Raw genomic sequence first — 21,830 nt, 5'->3', positions numbered from 1 at the left:
AGGAGATCGTGCATATGCAGACGCAATAAACTCCCTCATGCGCCCATCAGCAAAAATGCAAAAATGCTGCTCTAATAAAAAGTCGTAACATTTTCTCATCCTTTTTCTTACCAAAAGCGTCTTACCTAAGAAACGTGTAAACCAAGTTTCAATACTCCGGGAATTATTTTACTCGAATGACATTATAATCGTATTGAGTAATTCGACATCACACTTTGTAATAAAGAAAAATTAAAAAAAATACAAAATCTAATTTTTTTCGAAATTGATTTCTTTGGGTTAGATATGAGGATATTGATTATTTGAGGTATATTTTACAAAAAATAATTCAACGGTATCGTATCTGCAGGAGCCCAAACTTGGTATGTTTTGAAAATTATTTTAATTTTAATTGAATACAAGTTACTGAAATATAATAATGTGATGTATTTTTAGAACCGGCTCCGAATGCCCTTTCATTTAATATCACACACGACTGGTTTCTGAACAAAAAATATTTTTTTTCTATACAAAAAAAGATGACGTCATAACTCCTTTCCGTTTTTTTTTATTTTTTGGTGCTACGGGTCAAATTGATTCAAATGGCTTAAAGATTAATCGTGCGAATTTTTATACCTTTAACACCATTTGCAGCTGATTTAGGCCAACCGCTAGCACTACTTACGATTTTTTAATCTATGTATGCAAGTTTTCACACTACGTTTTCTTCCATAGTAAAACTGAGAACTGTTAAGTTGTTAAAAACAAGTCAAATGACATTTTTTTCATAAGTCCCCAGAAAGTTATTATAAGAACGAGTCAGGATTGGAACTTACGACCTGCTGTTACTTTTCTAAAACTTAAAACTTTTTCTATAAAACTGTGGAAAATCAATTACCCATTTTTAATTAAAACCTATCATTTGAATGAAAAGACTTCTATCTGCGTTATATTTTGTTTTCATCCCGTTCGTCAAAGAAAGGAGAGAAACTTTTCTAATTTACGATTTTTTTACCGACGGCACTGCAAGAAGCGTTGAAAAGAATCAAGTTTTAACTTTTGTTTTCCGCCAAACAACTTTCATATTTACCGTCTTCGTTTAGTATAAAGGTAAATACTGACTCGAGGACTGCCAAGACATAAGTAGGTACCTAGTTGTAGGCGTAGGAAAAATAGTTTTAATATTCGTCGTTATACAAAAAGAAATTACACTTATAGTTTGAAAGACTTCATTGATCCAGCCAATGCCTCAATATTACCCATACGAGTAAGTGTGTTAGCTGCTTACTCGTAAATATTCAGCTACCTAATTGTAATAATTTGGTTTCGTGTCTAAAATAATCACAACATTTTCTTCTAACTAGTTGCTGGGACCTTTTTCCGTTTCGCTATTGCGAGTGCCTAATTCGTTTCGCGTGTTTGCGTGCGTCTTGAATGATACTTGGGGTACGGCAACACTTAAATTAGTTGCTTTCCACTTGAAATGCAATTCGTTTGTTAAGTACTCGTCTGGAAAATACGCAAGATTATTCAAGCTTTCATTTGAATGTAAACTCACAGTAATTTCTAAAAAATCTCTCTACAAAGATACAATGTTATCAACATTATACAAAACTATGAATGAAAAAAAAGAGCTGATGCACAAGTTACCTATTTGTATGTGTTGTTTTTATTGGCACGCTCAATTGGAATTTAAAACTCATGATGTAATAACAAGTTTTTCAAGTATGTACAGCGAACATTCCAGTTTAAGGGAGCTCTACCCTTAACTTTTAGCGGATTCAATAACTTGGCAATCGTACATTCATACCAAACTTACCCCAATAAAAGCACAATATGAATGTTTATTGGAAGGTACTTCTTAGCTATTGAAAGTCGTGATTTGTATGACTTAAAAATATATTATACTTCTTATTCGTAACTACATATGCTTTTGAGTCTTTAGTACTACTACTGTATGCTGCTGTTGCTATGTAAATTATTTAATATAATCTGTGCATAACGCATATCGTCAGTTTTTTTATTACAATACAATATACGGAGCTACAATTTCTTTAGCAAGAGAGATTTTGCACACATATGTATGTAAACTTAAACATTTTTGGAAATAAATAGTTTTTTTTTATATGACCATCGAAGGCTTCAGATATAGTTTGCCCTTACGCCGCGTGGTCCGATCGCCTTGTTCGATCAATCGGACTACGAATATTTTTTTTCCCGTTGGCTCGATCGATCGGGCAGTAAGGACTTCTCAAAGTTTGTAAAATCCTCTTATTTCGATTACACAAATTTCAATTTTCCTGGTGGTTCGACCGACACCTTTATGGTTATTTTGTGTTATTTACGATACGAGTACGATAGACAATTCGTATTGTGGCGATTTAATTTTAATCCACACGAGTTCGGAATTACGTTACGAACCTGTAGCTTACAACGTTTTACAGTACAGTCAACCATTTTGGAACCCTAGACCACAGTAGGACTATGTCATAGTAACATTATTGGTACCACACAAATGACGGTCGATCGAAAATTACTGTCTTTGTATGTCTGTCTCTTATTCAAGCGATAGGGACGCAACCACCTTTACGACGTACGTAATAATTTTTTCCGTGATCCATAATTTCCTCCATTTTCAATATCAATAGATTAATAAATTAGACATTAGACATTGACATTTTTGAACCCAACATATCGGAGACAATATAAGAAAGTTTATCTCGTGCCAGTTTCTAGTTAGTACTTAATGAGCTAAGATGAGATAACCTCTATGAAGGAATCATTCACTAGACTTCTCTAACAGTTTCGATAAAAATATGTCCGATCAACCGATCCAACAGGAAAATAAAACAGCCTTGTGGTTCGATAAATCGGGCTAGATGAACTTTTAAAATCCTGTTAGTCCGATAGTAGGACTACAAGACTTTAAGAAGTCCTTACTGCCCGATCGATCGAGCCAACGGGAAAAAAAAATATTCGTAGTCCGATTGATCGAACAAGGCGATCGGACCACGCGGCGTAAGGGATAGTTTGAGGCATCGAAAAGTGAGGGATACTCACCGGAATAGTTTTGCCAGAAGGCGGCCCCGCCGGCCATGATGTCGACGGGCGGCGGCGGGTAGTTCCACTGCGGCTTGTCGGGCGTGCGAGGCGGGTCGCGCTGGAAGGGCGGCGAGGACGCCGGCGGTTCCGTGCTGGGAGGCTTGCTGTCGCCGTTCTCGCGCTCTTGCCGCGCCGGCTCCTGTGTCGGTGATGCGAGGTTCTCTGTAAACATACTACCGTGTTAGGTCGTGTCACAGGAGATTCCTCAGATATGCCTTAAGAATTTTTTTATGGTGAAATATCTCACTTAACAAGTTTGAATCTCCTGTCATAAATAGTAAGCCAGTTTTTCCTACCAAATTGTTTTGTTAAATGTATAGCTTGTTTAAGTGCCCTAAAAAACAAGCAAAGGTAAAATTGATAACAACAACTAAACTCCACCCAAATAGCCAGCAGTTTTAGGGGACCACACCAAGCTAATAATTTCATCTACCTGCCTATTTAATAATCTGTGTTCAACAATACTCGAATCATTACTCGCATGTTAAACTCGTAGGTATGCATTAAGCTAGGCTAATAAGTAAATGGTACGGGGTAATCTGCCTGATTGACAGCCAATAAATGCTGTAGCAAACAGCGATTATGCAAGAAATTGAACTTAAATGCGTGTGAGTTCAGTACCGAACCCTCGTTTGAAATGGCCTGCGAAACGATTTCCTGACACGGAGATTAGTACAAGCCTTCACCAGCGCTCGCCCGCCCTTCTTACGTCACGCACTCGACTCGACCCCATCAAACAACAAGGTCACAAGTCATATCATCTACAATTAAACTACCAATACTAAACCGAAGCTATTAAGATTTAAATTACGACGCAGCCTCTCATGGCTTTATTGAATTTGCTTATGAACTTCAATAGATAGTTTGACAGACGGCAACTTAACGTGTCAGAGGCATATACGCACATTATAACTTGTTGAATAAGTCTGATAGTGATAGCATTGACAATTTGACATGCCTGAGACGTTTTATATGATGATTAACTTGTTAAACTAATCTCAGTTGGCGGAGTTCATTATCTACGCATATATCTATTAAATACGCGCCTAAAGGGAATACTCGTAGTCTACATTCCAAATAATACAGTAACTACAAGTATTAGATATGGTGCTTACGCTGTTCTTAATAGATGATGTAATAAACCACGATTCTGTTACTATTAGAACTTGCTCCTTTTTCTTCTTGTTTGGAGCTGTATGTTTTTATAACGAATAAAACATGGATGCTTTCTAGTTACTCCAGAGCTCACGTTGTTCACCCTTTAAAACTAGTAGAATTTTTCTCTCCAGCAGTCTGGAGCGCCCCCTTGGCACTCTGCCGCCGCTCTTCGGCTTCAACTTGGCCGCCCTTGTTAATACTCCAACTTACCAGTAACAATCCTGAGGATCTAGGCGGACGCGCCGCACTGCTTGGGCACCTTCTCGATCCTCCGCGCGCCACCGCATCAGCTCAGCTGTCACTGATCCACTCCTACTCACCAGTAACGATCCTGAAGATCTCTGCGGGCGAGCCGGACTGCTTGAGCGCCTCCTCGATCTTCCGCCATCGCTTCAGCTCAGCTGTCACTGTATCCACTCTTACTCACCAGTAACAATCCTGAGGATCTCTGCGGGCGCGCCGGACTGCTTGAGCGCCTCCTCGATCCTCCGCCACCGCTTCAGCTCAGCTGTCACTACATATATCCACTCTTACTCACCAGTAACAATCCTGAGGATCTCTGCGAGCGCGCCGGACTGCTTGAGCGCCTCCTCGATCCTCCGCCACCGCTTCAGCTCAGCTGTCACTACATATATCCACTCCTACTCACCAGTAACGATCCTGATGATCTCGGCGGGCGCGCCGGACTGCTTGAGCGCCTCCTCGATCCTCCGCCACCGCTTCAGCTCAGCTGTCACTACATATATCCACTCCTACTCACCAGTAACGATCCTGATGATCTCGGCGGGCGCGCCGGACTGCTTGAGCGCCTCCTCGATCCTCCGCCACCGCTTCAGCTCAGCTGTCACTACATATATCCACTCCTACTCACCAGTAACGATCCTGATGATCTCGGCGGGCGCGCCGGACTGCTTGAGCGCCTCCTCGATCCTCCGCCACCGCTTCAGCTCAGCTGTCACTACATATATCCACTCCTACTCACCAGTAACAATCCTGAGGATCTCTGCGGGCGCGCCGGACTGCTTGAGCGCCTCCTCGATTTTTTGCCGCCGCTTCAATTCCAGCTCCAGCTGGTCTTGCACATGCTGCCGTTGTTTTCGTTCCTTCTTTAATCGCTTCTGGTACATCACTGTCAACAAATAGCAACATTAACCATACTGTTATAATATATCTTGATATGATACAGTGTGAATGTAATCACTATTTTATTCACGGATTATGCTAGGGAAATAGGGTAAATAAAACATTTGGGTAGAGTCGGCGGCTATAATGTAGATTTCGCCCCATTAAGCAACCATACACTATTTACACGTAAGGTATCTAACTATGCTCCAGTGGAATAACCTCAATAATCTTATCAGACTATAGTTATTTGTACAACAAGAGATCAAAGTTTGATATTTCTTGGAGTGCTTAATTTGAGTCCCGTGCAAGCGAAAGTTTCTATAATAGATTCACGAGCGAGCGTAGCGAAATAACTTTGATCTCGTGTAGTACACAAAATTTTTCACCAGAGCAGTGAGAACATAGCAATTAGACAACTTGAAAAATGTAATCCTTCTTCTTCACTTAATACCTATGCACTCATGTTTTCTTAAGATATATGTACTAACAATTAAGTTTAATTACCGCAATCGATCACAAAAACAAAACGTAATAATAAATTTCAGTAAAATAATATGGAATTAACGAACATCAACTGACACTTCAATCGACAACTTTTTTTTGTAAATAAAAAACTTCGTAAGATACGGTCCGAATTGCGGATACGTACTATTTGTCCACTATAGTAGAAAGTCTTAAAAGTAGAATAATGAATTTTGCGTGACAATCTGTGTATTTTTTGAGTTCATTATTTTAATTGTACATTTAAAATACCTAAAATATAATGTTTTTATCAGTTTTTATCAAATCTTAAACTTTATTTTTATTAATTAATTATTCATAATTATGCTCGCACGTGGTTTGGAACGATGCGTTCTGAAGTTTTTCGGGGGTCTATTATAAACAGTCAATATACCGTTGAATGTCGTTTGAACTTTTTTTGTCTGTTTCTTTTTGCTAACAGAGATAATAGAACCCAAGTATTTCGAACTTGTATTAGACCCCGCATGTTGAAATGACATTTGACTATGAAGGTCACTTGAATGTCATTTTGTCTCACTCAGTGAGCAAAATCGCATTTTGTTCACTGTTTTTAAGAAGCAAAGTACCCTTGTTCGAGCTGCTGAGGTAAAAAACAACTTAACATACGGCTTAAAAACGAACAAAAGAGAGAAAACATGATTTTAATGTGGAAAAACATAATTAGTGATCTGTATCTTATCTTTAACTAATAGTTAAAATATGCGAGTAAAAACTACACATTATAAAGTAAAGTCCCCCGCCGCGTCTGTCTGTTTGTGTGTGTATGTTCGCGATAAACTCGAAAACTACTGAATGGATGTTTATGCGGTTTTCATCTATATATCAATAGATTGATTCTTGTGGAAGGTTTAGGTGTATAATTTGTCGAGTTTTTGTGTAACCCGTGCGAAGCCTGGGCGGGTTGTTAGTATAAACTAAGTTAATTTAATCCCAGAATGCTCATTTTCATAAGTACTTAATGTAGCTAAGGTGCACTTTTATATACACAATCAGACACATTTGTTGTTTGGTATCATAATCATATTATCATATTAGTTTTGGTTAAAATAACAATAAGCAGCTGAGTGAGAATTAGATTGTTCACGTCCTATTCGAGAATCCCCGACAATGTCATTTCATTTAATGGTACGTCCGCCAGTATGTAGTATGTACACTGGCGTTCAAAAGTGCATGGAGATGTTTCAACCGTAATATTAAGGCATTACGGTCGACATCTATCCATGCACTTTTGAACGCCACTGTACCTATAGAAACGATTGACCGTGTTGACTCAACAGCTGTAGTACTACGTTCCATAAATGCTATCAGGGCTTAGTCAAAGTCACCTTTAATCGCACCGCGCGCTCGCACCGTATCGAAATAACAATTACTACGAATACCGCACCGCAAGCAGAACAACAAAACCCCGGCTAAATAAACGGTTCCGTGCATAACCCGCTCGCCATGCTCCGACCGTGTATCATATGCATAACTCCACGTAACCAAACTTTGAGACTGCAAAGCTATCTCTTTTCCTCGATCGAGCTTTTCGATTTCAATCACGGAGACTAAAAACCTTCGATTCGTGCTTGTAGTGCTCGTCTGTAATTCGTTTGTTATTACTGTCGATAATCGGTGGTTTACATGAAGGTTTCCCTTTCTTTCTGGTTACAATGCGCGATGTCTATCTTTTTCTCTCGAATGCTCGATTGACGAATGATGAGTCGATGCGTGTTGATGGACGCCTCCTTCGCCAAGGGGCGTCATGGCGACAGTAAGACGTGATAAGATTTCTGCGAAACGATTGTGTTGAAAGTTTATTAATTATTACTTCGGATAGCGATTCAGAACCCGGACAAAATATGTTTTATTCAGGTGTCGTCAAAAATAAGTACGTAAGAAGTATAGTATACATAACAAAGATACCTATCCTTAAGAAAAGTTATGTTTTCCGGCCCAAATACATTTTTATTTAGTTTTCAGTGCTATTGCAGAACTGTTAACTCAAAATCGAAGCATGTTAATTTAGCGCTTCGATCTGCGTCATAAACTAGTTTGGATATTTCAGGGATAGCGCGTCCGCGTCACGGTAACACTATGAATAATACAAAGTGCAAGTTACAGCCTTCCGCAGCGTCCTGGGGGCATGCTCGGAATGAAGAATTAAAAATATAGGTACGATACAGCAACTTTGATTGAATTCTGAAAAATGCTGTCGACGTTTGGATTCAATGAATAACTCAAACTTGAATCTTGCAAACTTTTTCAATACTGTTTTTAACTTTGAAGACGACACGTTTCAAATCTCACTGTGCCTTTCCTACTTAACAGTAGGTTAAGGGTTGCACAAACATTAATTTTGATAAAAGTCTCATGGCACTTTTGGGTTTGAGATATAATATTGTAGAAAACATTTTTATCTTAAACGTATTTATATGTCTAGCCTACATCAGATGCGAAGTGATGTGTGGATTCGTGTATAGAATCCACACATCACTACGCAACTGATATATTTTATTACCTACTTCGATGTATATCGCTGAATTCGCTAATTTAGAATTTATCGCGATACATTACCATTGACCAATTAACTTTTCAACTCTCCGAATTTTCATGTCAAGTTCACATTGATGAGTATAAGTAGGCTACATAACATAGATTTTTATTCTCTATCCTTTTAGCAATAGAGGCCATGGCCACAAACCGCCACATAGCCACTGAGCAGGGACCGCACCGCCAGCATCCTTGCTTAAAAGATCAGAGTACCGTTCAGTTACGAATACCTACTAATTTAATTTAAATGTACAATAATTATAATGTCCAAGTCACTAACAAAGGAAAATAGCAAATAAAAGTAAAGAACGTTTTCTCATTAAGCATTGGCTAGTAATTAATGTGGCTGGTAATGAAACTGCGATCCACTCGTACGCATCATTTGTCATCGCGCGACCTCCGACACGGACCGGTCGGTAATAACGTACGAGCAGCGAGGAACTGTGTTTTACAATGATAGTGAAAGGTTTGTGTCCTTTACAAGATATAGAGTTAGATTTAGAAAATGATAAAACAATCTAAGCATCAAATAAATCAAAGCAGGTAGGTAGTAGTAGTGAAATACATATTATTTGGCTTGTAAGTATATACCTACACATTACAACCGTCAATTATTTATTTAATTAGGTAATTAATTTAATAAAAAAACCTCACTTTTGAGAACATTTAGTTTACGTAACCGTGTATAATTACAGGCTCCGAGATGGAAGGATCCTTTTTCAGTTAATTTCTCTCCAATACAAAGGTTGGCGTCCAGATGTCCGTTCAGTGGAAAATTCGTCGGACCATCGAGTCCGAGCATCGATTCGCTCTAACACCTCTCAAAACAGTTTCGCACTCGACTGACGCTTATTTTCGGATCTTTTCATCTCACCTCTTTTGTTTACTATGCGTAAATGAACAATACCAAAGCTAAAGCCGGTTGTATAAATTCTACACAAATAAATTGCCTACGCCACGTCAGTGAGAATACGTGAAAACTTGTATGAAGTTGTAAAAAACTAGATTTATGCAAGTTGCAAACGCTATAATTTTAGTTTCGTATTTTATTAGTGTACGTTAAGTATCAATCATTAGTTCTTTCCAATTTAAGGCGTCAATCAAAGCTTCCTTCCTCCATTCAAAGCGGTCGGGCGACTACGTCGGCGTTCATTGTTTCAAGGAGTCAATATTTGTCTATGGATCCACGGCTCGGCGGCGTCCTTTGTGCTCCATAATCCGGCCTATTGCTCTCACTCGGAACCAATGATGAGTCGGAATAATCGAATCGATTATTTCATTCGATTTGATGCGGATGCTGGTTGAATAAAAGCGGTTATGACGATTTATACCACTCGGTAGTTCGGTATTCAAAGCGATCATAATTTTATGTTAATAACTTCATTGTTCTTTTTAAATATATCTTTGAACTTCTATTGAAAGCACAGTGCTTTAGTTACATAGGATGACTTGTCTTTTAATTATTAAATTTTCTTTGTGATCACGCAGTTTTGAATATATATATTCAAGTAGATAAATTGTAATGGATTAAACTAAGAACATTGCATCTACCAATGAGAGGAGTATCACAAACGGAATTAACAGAACGGAACGGTCGAAGCGTGCGAAATATGAAGCGAAACAATTCGATGACCGAGCGTATGAATAAAAACGAACCAACGAAATATTGAAGGAATCCGTTCAAAGGGGAAAAATGCAATAAAAGCCCTACCCGATACAGAATGGGAGTGTGGTTAAAAAGCAACGAACGAATATGGTTGCGAACATCCGCTGCAGACAAAAGTTGGGCTATTTGACTATGCAAATTATATTTGCGGACCGCGCCGCGGTTGAGACCCGATCTCCGACGTTTCATTTCACTTCTTTCTACACAATGTGTATTCTTTTCATATTTTCATCCGATTTCCTTCCCCTCGTTCATTTTGTTCCGTTTTTAAAAGTCGGAACAATGCTTTCCGCGGGCTCGTTTGCCGCAAGCCGTTTTCTTGCACGCGGCTTATTTTTCTTGTTATTATCTATGTCTATATCTCTATGTATTTATCAAGTTTTCTTTTCTTTAATGCTTTCCACTCATAAACGGCTGATACGGTCGCCTAGGGTATGTTGCTCGAATAATAGATATGTAAATGAGTAGATTGTGCTGTAAAGTTCATATTTAAGTTTCGATTTTACAATCCAGTTCTTTTATTTATATCCGAGATGCTAAAATAAATTAGTTTGCGCCAAATACGAAAATAACTTGCGTAGAAATGAAATAAGTTTTAGAAAAATGACATTTATTGCTAAACGTAGCTAATATGACGTAGGATATTCATTTTGTATTGTATTGTTTTTATCGAAACGAATTATGGCTATCATGAGAAATGCCGATAAATGTCCCAAGATAACAGATTAAGCACTGAAATTACCGTTTTTAGTGGTCATAATTAGACGGACGCCTCTCGAGGGCTGTGTATAATGTTACTCGCAGGGCCCCGAGCGATCAAATGCTTCCTTCGCTTCTTTGTATCAATAATTTGATACCGATCTTTATGTCTCAACGTCTTATTTTACGAATAGTTTACTTAACTAAAAAAAAAATTCAGTTATTGTTCACATTGTAAGCAAAATATTTTTAATATAAGAGAATGAGATATAAAGAGGGAATTTGCAGTCATTTCAACTCCGCTCCAAGCATGAATCAAACTGCATGAATATAGAATCATCACATAGTATGTACCCAAAACAAATCTACTCATAGTATTTGATCTCATTTTAAAATTACTTACAACGCATTTCCCTAATACCAATATAGAAAAATAAGCAAAGCCGGATGCAATATCCAATTGAGTCATTTGATAGAATTAGGATCAAGTGAAATTTTCAAATAATATACAAATCAAGCTGTCAAGTTTGCAAGCGGCTCACTAAATTATAATTTAAGACATTAGTTATGATTCGTTTGTGAAATTTCAGTTAAGGTTTTCTTTTAACAGTATATGTAGTATGTTGTCACCCTCGAAGATTATCAGGAGTATATTATAAAGCTAACACGACTAAGATATGATCACTGCGATAGGTGTCGTTTCTCCGTCTGTGTAGAACACATAAATATGAATCGGTTTTTATGACAGCCACTCCCCTCAGTCGCACCCGAGCAATTTAGATAAGTCTTTTTTATAGTTCTTTATTGAAAATAAATTGCCTAGAATAAAATCAGACACTGTTTGAATGGCTTTCCGATAGATGTGTATGAAATAATGTTGGATAGATAAAGGGAATGGAAGCAGACATCTTGTTTTTCAGCTAGGGTAGATAATGTAGATATAATAATCACACCAAACGCCTTTTTAATGCTAAATAATGCTAAAATAAATTTTACCTATGTTAAAAAGTGATCTACAATATTCAAAAGTATGTTGTGCGCTGACACATAAAACCTCAATTTCAAGTTGTTGTGTGAATCCGAATGAGTTCAAACGTGTTTGAAAACGCTTGATTTGGATGTCTATCTGAATATAGGTACTAAAACCTCATCAACCAAAAGGTTGTGGTTGTGTCCAAGGAAATACATAGTTATACATACAAAACTGTTAAAAATATATTTAATTGTTTATTTTTATAAGGTCATTTGTCATCACGATCCATCTGCACCACTGTCCCGTTTGCAGGCCGGAGCGGACACCGTTTAGCTGTTTATCTATTTTCTCTGTTTTATTTCGGCAAGCATGATATTTATGAGCGGGTGGCGCAGGCGATAACAATTTTCGTTAAAACTGTGCGGATTATTGTTCTTGGACGAGGGGGCTGAGCGCGACCTTACCAGATAAATATTTCCAATTAATGTGTTTTTATTTTATTTCTGAAACACGACTTACTCATATTCAGGTTTAACCAAAAACTCTACCTACGTCAAACAGCTTAATATTTTTTAATATCCTACTTTTCTCAGTCATCCCTCGAAACATTCCATCTTACATTTCAAAACAATATCAATAACGGCGCCACAGAATTTTTATCAACAAAAAAGGGAAGAAAAAATCGCGAGCACTTATCAAAACGATCAAAGGGCCGGTCGGGACATTCCGACTTCTTACGACGCTAGTAAAAAATACAATCTCTCTTTATAGTTACCATTCCACTGGTTATTATACCCGTATCGATACGGTTCGGACTTACGGACCGTGAAACGTCCGATTCTCGATATTGAGGCCCCCGGCACTATTCATATAATTTTGGATAAAAGTCCTGGATTCGTTAAAAAGTTATATTTAAAAAATCATCGAATTGGGTTTAATTTTTTCTACTACTACACACTATTCATATAATTTTGGATAAAAGTCCTGGATTCGTTAAAAAGTTATATTTAAAAAATCTTCGAATTGGGTTTAATTTTTTCTTAGTTTAAATAGACAAATAAAACTAGGATCTTGTCGTGTCTACTATTCATTGAATGTGTGCCTACACAATACACATATGTAAATCTGTCAAGTCGTTGTTGAGACTGGTTTCTGTCAAAACTACAAGTAATAAATACATACAAATCCATAAAACTCATAAATGTATAGACGTGCAGTCGTATGAGATTAACGATGATTAAGCCGTGAAGCCAGTTGTCACTTTAGTCGTTTGAGCGGTACTCATACTTTTACTGCTCAAGTATAAAAATTTCATTTCTGACTTAACATGTTTTTTATGTGTGTGTTATCCACGTGCGAAATTTCTGAAAATACATTACATTTATTTTTTACGTGCGTGTAGTATTTTGAGACCACCTGAGCCCCTTATCGTCATGGAACTAAGGTCAAAATATTGACATAATCGTTTCTCCAGCATATTCAACGAGGCGTGATGAAATCGGTCTGACAATCGGATCGGAGTTCGGCTAGAATCGAAACATTTTAAGTAAAAAATCGTTGCAGTTCAGTATCTTTGTATTATTTTGGTCGGGATGGCGCACCGGGCCATGCTTCCTGCGAAGTCGGTGTGGTCGTAACACGACACCTTTTATTAATATGCTTGAATTAATAATATTGTAGATATCTGTTGGCAAGGGCCCGAGGAGGACTCGCGTGCGAATGTATCGTAAGGCTTCGGTGCATCGATTTGAAAATGAAATATCGATTTTCATTCCACGTTGTGAACACATCCTTAGAGCTCAGTTTAGGTCAAAAATCCTTTGTGTGTGGTATTTGCTACTGTAAAAAAAAACGATATTCAGTTATAAAATATCCCACTAAAAGTGACGATATACTTTATTGTTTGAAGTTATATTTAAAATAGAGTTTGTATATTATACGCGAATCATTAATCTCTATTTTATTTAATATTCATTCCTGCAAGAATTAATAATAACTCTAAAATGGTACTTTATTAAATTTATAAATATACACTTGCAATGAATACCAAGCTCTAAATGAAACGATACAGAGTAGTTGTTTTTATTATTATGTGTTTTTATTAGGTAAGTACATGTCAATAATCCAATAAGTAATCTGATGACCGTCTTCGTTCAAACAAACCATCAAGCTGGCTGATGAAATATTTATGTCAAAGTTTTATTAGTACTTATAACAGTTCAATATTACTCAGTCGTAGTTTATCTAGAAAATCCAAAAATACTCCCCATGAAAATCAAGTCAGTGTATTTATCAAAATAAAAATCTAATCACTTGGCAAAAGTTCGTCTATGTGGCAAATGCGGCTACACTATAATTAAAAAATTGGCGTAAGGGTTAGGGGTCGTAGCCACCACTGTGACTATACCACAACACTTTCTACACGTGGTGTCCTACAATAGGCGTATGTGGACCAACTATCTTAATCAACCGCCCACAACTGGCTACTAGCCACTGCAAGGGCTTATAAATGATATCAGTTACATAACTTACATAAAGTGTCCCCGTTGATTAAGCTACAATATGTTGTAGCCACTAGGGGCGATTGAACGAAGTGAATAGTTCACTTGGCATATTATCAATGGGATTCTTTTTTAAACTTAATGTATTAACATAACTAACATAACAATAACGATCAAATGATAATTAAAAAAAAAACAACGGGTTGCAATCCGGGAGTGCCGGCAGAAGTGAAAACTCAATGACATTGTAACAGCTAGTTTTTCGATCAGGTCACGTGTCCGTCTTACGTCTTACGAATCTTACGGTCACGTGACCTGTCGCGAGTTTAACATTTTTTCCCCATCACAAAAAGTCACAGCGCCGCTAAAGAAGTTTTCACTTCAAAAAACGTGTTTATTACTATACGGTTTTTTAAACGGTAATAAGTATGTATCTGTAACTTGGTCGTTAACGTGCTTCTGCACCTCTTCTAATTAGAAAGTAGTTACATACATAATTATTACTTAGTAACTCTCAGTAACCGTCCTTGTTTTTATGAAAAATCATAAAACAGGCAGGTAAGCTGGCAAATATTGACGCGGATGATTGCAGCGGTCCGGCGGGCCCCTGCTCACTGCGAATTAAAACGGGGACGAGAAAAATTAATCCTAATGCGATTTTAATGAAGCTGAAATGAACGAATGTAATAATGAATTGTTAAGCCGTCGGTTTCGGCTTTCTTTTATTATGGAATGAAAATGAGACGTGGTATGAAATGCCACGACGACGTTGAAACTCTTCCTTAAATATGTATCGACCAGCGTAAGTTTCTTACGTAGGTACCTACTTATTCACATTTAAGTTTGTAATCACTTCGAGAAGCTATATCGGAGCATATGCGAGATAAAATGTAATAATAATTAAGGCGTAGTATTGCATAAAGACGCACGCCTCGACATCGAGTATAAAGCACACAGGCGCTGAAAATGTACACCTGAAGTCTGTTCCCGCTTTTGCATTAACGAATGCGGAAGCGGCGCTGTGCATACAGGACGCGTTGCACCCTCTCTGGCCTGCACCCCCTCCCTTCGGGCCTCTCGCTCTGACTAGCCTCCAGCTCCTCTGGTGTCCCACCCGCGCTGCGTTCATTACCTCCACGCGGCGACCTAACAATTCAAGTTTGCTTTCCGCCACACAATCTACGCCACCAGACAGACTAGACTGCACCATCCCATACACCGGCCACTCGAATAATAAAGATGCAGAAATTAACCCGTCCGTACTGAAAAAGAGGAAACTAAGTGAAGCTATCTCGACTTGAATAGAGGTAATGCCACGCGAGCACTCGTGTTCCGAATGAAAGAAACTCGCCGGATAATGGCGCGCTTGTTGAAACAGAGGGTAAATGTCAACCGCGGAATAAAAACAGTCAACAGATAAATGCAAACGATAAACACGGGAGCAAACTGAAAAGGCATGACGAGAGTAATGTTAGTTCTACAAACAGAGGAACGAAATAGGTATGCTTTCGAATGGAATTCGGCTTAGCTAGAGAAGCATCTAGAATCGCGCAATCAATAAAGTGTCTGCACCAGATTTGCTACAGCCCATAAAATATTCAATTACGTATACGCACACATTTGCTAAGGCCAACAACGACCACGCGGCACCCCCATTAAAGACGCCTAAGGGCCATTTAATCGGTCAGTGGATGTAAATTCGCCGGCCCCAAAACAAATATCCCGAAACTAATAAGGAAACGAAATATGTAAATTGTCTGCCATATTGTTTCACAAGTGAAATCTTCCTTTAATCTTATAACAAATCCGCGTTCAAATGACCGGTCCGGGGCCAATTTGAATATGGAGGGTTGGCGGCAGGGTCAGGCTGCGGGTAGCGGTAAGCAAGGAAGCAAATGTATGCAAGACACGCACGGAGGAGATAGCGCCCGTAATGTTGTCCTATGCACATATTGCATCAAATTAGTTGTCGACTTGTAAACAAGGAGGAGGAAAGTAAGGCAGCTAAGACGGCGGCCGTGGGTAGTTTGCATGGATATGAGAGCGGCAATATGGGATCCGCAGCTGCTAGCTCCACTCATTAAGATGTTTTATGGTCGGCCCGCCGGACCGTGTTGCCAATTTAAGATATTTCTATGCGGGACGGCGCCACGTTAGTTTGGCTTCCGATTAGGGGATTGAGGTGGTCCTTTAAGGTATTACAGTAATTATTGCGGCGCCCATTATACGGTTAGCATTGTCCCCTGTTTTCCCCCGGCGGTGACAATGTAAAGGGTTGAATCAAAGCATAACTCGAACCCAATTCGTCATTGGTGCAAATTTGCGCCCGTAAATCAAAGCGAATAACTTTCACAGGGAAGCGAACGCAATAAAGTGGATTCGGAAAACAAAACAAAACACAAATGCAATAAATGCGAAACGGTGAAAAATACAAAGTCAAACAAATTTCGTCCGATCTGTCGCACCTTTCCGAGCAGCAAGTAAATCAAAGGGTGTTGAAACTTTACACCCACTTAAAGCCGGACACAGTTATAAAGCGTTCGAACTTCGCCGACCCTGGGCCCATCAAACGGCCACCCCTTGCCGCATTCTACCGGGAGAAAATTAAAAGTTGGCAGATGCCGCGTGCACGTGGCCGCAGACTGCTATTCGACCGCCAGATTACATCATTAGACCTCAACGCCGAAATATAATAATTTCACAGCCAGGAATCTATTAAATAAATTAAATTTCATCTACCTACATTAAACAAAAACCGGGCAAGTGCGAGTCGGACTCGCGCACGAAGGGTTCCGTACCATAATGCAAAAAAAAAAACGAAAAAAAAGCAAAAAAAAACGGTCACCCATCCAAGTACTGACCACTCCCGACGTTGCTTAACTTTGGTCAAAAATCACGTTTGTTGTATGGGAGCCCCATTTAAATCTTTATTTTATTCTGTTTTTAGTATTTGTTGTTATAGCGGCAACAGAAATACATCATCTGTGAAAATTTCAACTGTCTAGCTATCACGGTTCGTGAGATACAGCCTGGTGACAGACGGACGGACGGACGGACGGACGGACGGACGGACGGACGGACAGCGATGTCTTAGTAATAGGGTCCCGTTTTACCCTTTGGGTACGGAACCCTAAAAACCATCACCTGAAATAATACCTATCAATAATACGATATACATATTATTAAATATTAAGACAGATAGTGCACTAACAATAGTGCCCGCCGAAGTCCTACAAACTCCTCGTTAGTTACCAAGAGCTCCAAACGGAGAACAACTTGCCTTTTGAACTAAAGAGTTTCTTGTTCATCACTGGTCGGACCAAGTTTCTATCTGTAATCAGGAAGCCACAAGTACGCTTAGGTATTCGGTTGCTAGTACCTACAAACATACTTACTCGTAGATGCAAAGTATGTAAACAAATATTTTGTTTGATATATGAGATTAGTATACTCACTTGATATTGAGTCGTTAATTTAGTACTTACATAAGCATGGGGTTAGCAAATGTAACGACGCTCGTCTTACAAACGAGTCGCCAAGTGCTACTACTCCGGCACCGGTCAACGGTGGTCAATCGAGATGAATAATTACAGATGAGACTTCACAAGCTTTGAAATATAACGCTGCCGGAATTAGATAAAGTTCGAAGGTTTCTAAGGGGCTATGCGAAATAAACAGTATTATTACCTACTTCAAAACAGGTTGGAGATTCGAATTCGGAAGCAAAGTTTGCATATCTAACATCAATAATACCTTGTAAAGGAAATAATGCATATTATTTATTAAAATACAAAGAAAATGTCATATTCATCTATTACAAAAAAATATAAATTATTTGTTGTTTTTTTATCTAAGTAGTTGGATGGTTTTTGTTTTTTATAAGTTGACATTTTATTGAAGATATTGTGTTAGTTCAAGGCCTGCAAACTGTGATTGTCGATCTAAAATAAGTTAGCGTAAGTTTACATGTAAGTACAGTGTTAATATCAAAAAGAGGTTAATTTTAAAGTATGAACATACAAATATATCAACAAGAAGGTATATTTCTAAATTGGTAGTTCTGTAACTACCACAGGCTTAATCAGGACTAAATTAATAGTTGGCAAAGAGGTGATTCAGTCGAATGTGATTAAGTGCTCGGGTCGTGCTCAGATCTCGGGGTTATTAAATAATTTATTGTCTTAGAACTATGCCAAGGGTCCCTCGGACACATTGCTAAGATTCTGCTCGACTTGCAGGAATCGACGGTATAGTGAATAGGTAAATATCCAGAGATACGTTTAATGGGGTTGGCGACCGTCAAAGGTTTTCATAGATGGCACCAGCATAGGTTTCCCCTGTTTCTAATTTTTGTTCTTTGGGATTTGGCTTATAGGGCTTAGCATATAAATCATAAATTAAAAAAAAAACAATAATTTAACACTATTGGTAAGATTAACAGGGAGATTATACTGGCGCCAATGGCGCCAATGGCGCCATCTATAACAAGCTTCGCTTGCCCAACTCGATTATGTACCCGTTACGTCTAACTGTAAAGTGGTAAAAAAATCATCACACCACCTATTCGGAAAAGAACTTTTTCTTCCCCGCTAGGAGGAATCAAAGTGGCACTTTTCTATTCTAGGACACGATTTTTTTTCTTTTTCCCATAGTATTTTTTTAGATTAAGTAAATAACATTTTGTAACATAATAATTTCCTCATAGCTGACATGAAAAGCAGTATGTGTCAGTAGCAAAACTATTTTCACTTTGGGCGTTAAATCCCTCATCACGCTCAGGATTCTAATTAAGAATGCCTCGCTATGCTCAGGATTCAATTATAGAATCCTTCGCTTCGTTCAGGATCCAATGTACGCCCTCGCCGTAAATATGTAATTTACTCCCTTGTGAAACAATCTACTACATATTTCGTTTTCACAGTGTAATGGATACCTGTTATAACCTAACCTAAATGAAAAATTAAAATATGTATGCATTTTCTACGAGACGGAATCAATAAAAGTGCAAACAAACCTTTGATTGACTTTAGTCCATCTTTTATGGCTTTCAACATTAATTTTGCCTTGTCAGTGGCAAATTACTCTGGCTGCCCATTCACGCTCAAAAATCACTCTCAATCGAGTCGAGTGGGACAAAATAAAAGGTGAATTCATCATGGGGGTGCGAATCGTAGCCCCCTATTGGGAAACCGAGGCGGGAAACGCATGTCCGGTCCATTTGTAAACACTAACAGGTAGAGACGGCTTTTGACAGTTTATTAAATTAAATTGAGTGTGCGATTGTTGGTGATATGTAACAAATTGCGATCAAAGCGGATTGCGTTTCGGCGTGATGGATTCTTGGAAGATTCAATCCGACAAGAAAATTGTTACACAACCCTTACTAAATTGAAATGACGTATCTTCTTATTTCGGCAATTTATATTCGAACATCTTTAACGTTGTGTATCTAAATTCATGACGGATATTTCTTAAAAAAAACTCCATACATACAGGTTACCTACTAAGAGATTTAATACATGAAGTTTATTTAATAATTTAAACAAACGTCTTTTAAAAAGCGATAACTAAGGTATTAAAGTAACCTAATCTACTCATCATATTCAAAGATTATTGTTGATATTTTCCTCAAAATATGGAATGCTGTGATTGGAGTACTCTGGTCAACAAAGGCCGAAGAGAAGGGTTTTATGAACCAATTTTAGCGCTTCATTTGATTATATTCTGGTGCATATACACACGAGTAGAATGTACATATCTAAATTAAAAGGGTTCTAGATAATTCGTTTTTGTCGAAATATCGTCTGGCACAGGTCTCAATTGAATTACATGCAATTTTACGCCTACATGTTTTGGTGGATGTGCAAGTACAGTAAAACTAAAAAAAAATGAACTATATGATATAGAACGACGAAGGTAAAGTAAAATAATTAATATTATATATTAATTAATAAAAACCAGCTAAGTGCGAAAAATACAATTTTTGACCAAGTCTTTTGTAAGATTCGACTCGCGTTTGACATTATTGTACGTTTTCCTGAAATCAATAGATAAAGATCTAATTTCTGTCTTTTTACACAATTTTAGGCCCAGAAGTCTCGGAGATAACTAGATAAGAGGAGGGTTGGTCAATGTTTGCCTATTTTGGTATCCACTTAATCGGTTCAGAAGATTTGGAGACTAAATTAGCTGTAACAGGTAGATGAACAGACAGATAAATAGACAGACTGACACACGAGTAATCCCTAACTAAGTACTAACCCTAAAAGTATTAAGCATTTGAAAACCAGAAAGTTCATAATATTCATGAAATAGTCTAAATAAAAGTTAATACACACACAAAGATAAACACTATATCCGTAATTGCTCTCCGTAATAACACAGCACTGCAGACAAGATAAACAAGCAAATGAATTCACGATAAAAACCAATAAGTCGATAAAACAGGAATTACGTTCAAATGGCCGGGGAGAAAGCATAAACCGTCCGTTTGCTGCCCAATGAGAACATAAATTGAATCATCTTTCACGCCCGGGTGCCAGCAAACGAAAACAACAGATTTTAATGACTATTGGAGTTATTATCTATTTTCATATTGACAAGTGCCAGGATATGCGAGCGAAATAACTAATATGCAATGGATGATGTTTTGCTTGATGACTTTCAAGAGATTTTCTAGCAAATAAATGTTAAGAAATCTTGATTCACAGGTAGAGGCGTGAATTTTTCACCACCATTAAACTTAAAACGTCAGTCCATTTTTTTACAATTCGCAATACATATAAATAAGTTTGCAGATTTGGACCGGACCTTCATTATTTCATGTCCAACGAAACACATTCCGGTCTAATCCCTAATAATAATATCATAAATGCGAACATAGGTAACTCTGCCTGTCTGTTACCTCTTTGCGCTTAAACCGCTTTAAGGCATATGAAGGACACAGGGTAGTTTATATGTATCAATCATTATCATCATTCCACGCAGTAGAATCCAGAAGCTAGTCATTAATATTGACAAGGAGCGGAGCCTAATTTGTATACATAAAATTTTGAAATTACTTAAATGTGTCACAGTAAGGTTTGCAGTTCTGCAATGCCACGCGCCGTGTTCCAATAGTTGGGGTGGCATTCGGTTGTCGACTGCAGCAGCGTAACTGTTGCAGCGTAGCTGGTGCGCCGTCGCAGTACTGGACAACGGGAGTTGTAATAGTCAACCCTTGATAAATTTTGATCGTTCTCGCGACAGCTACGTACCTATGCGGCAACAACTGCAACTTAATTTATTATAGAAATTTTATGCTGCACCAGCAACGCCAAGCACATAACTATTGATATGGTTTAAATGAAATACAAGCAAACAATGACCGGCTTTGGCAACTTGAAGATAGTAACATATATGACGGTTAATAGAAGAGAGCCTCATGTTGCAAAATCGAAATCTAAATACGATATGAGTTCCATTAATACGATATCCTGCAATCAAAATCACTGTATGGCTTCTGCCGACGTCTGCTACTCGTGTGTGGTCCCGGTAAACAAAGATCTTAATGATCGTACACCGTCCAATGTAA

General features: G+C 38.1%; 1 protein-coding gene across 8 annotated transcripts in view; it reads right to left on the bottom strand.

Moving 5' to 3' along the window:
• The window catches only part of LOC134797108 (dachshund homolog 2), a 174,328-nt gene that overhangs the window by 9,434 nt on the left and 143,064 nt on the right, over window positions 1-21,830 (bottom strand). For all 8 annotated transcript variants that reach the window (XM_063769342.1, XM_063769350.1, XM_063769358.1 and 5 more), the window contains 2 exons: window positions 5,222-5,368; window positions 3,040-3,243 (listed from right to left, as the gene is read on the bottom strand). In XM_063769342.1, coding sequence (XP_063625412.1) covers window positions 3,040-3,243; window positions 5,222-5,368 — 351 coding nt within the window. The remainder of the gene's footprint in view (window positions 1-3,039; window positions 3,244-5,221; window positions 5,369-21,830) is intronic.

The sequence above is a fragment of the Cydia splendana genome, chromosome 1, assembly GCF_910591565.1.
Source record: "Cydia splendana chromosome 1, ilCydSple1.2, whole genome shotgun sequence".
Taxonomy (NCBI): Eukaryota; Metazoa; Arthropoda; class Insecta; order Lepidoptera; family Tortricidae; genus Cydia; species Cydia splendana.
This window is presented reverse-complemented; position numbering and strand designations above follow the sequence as displayed.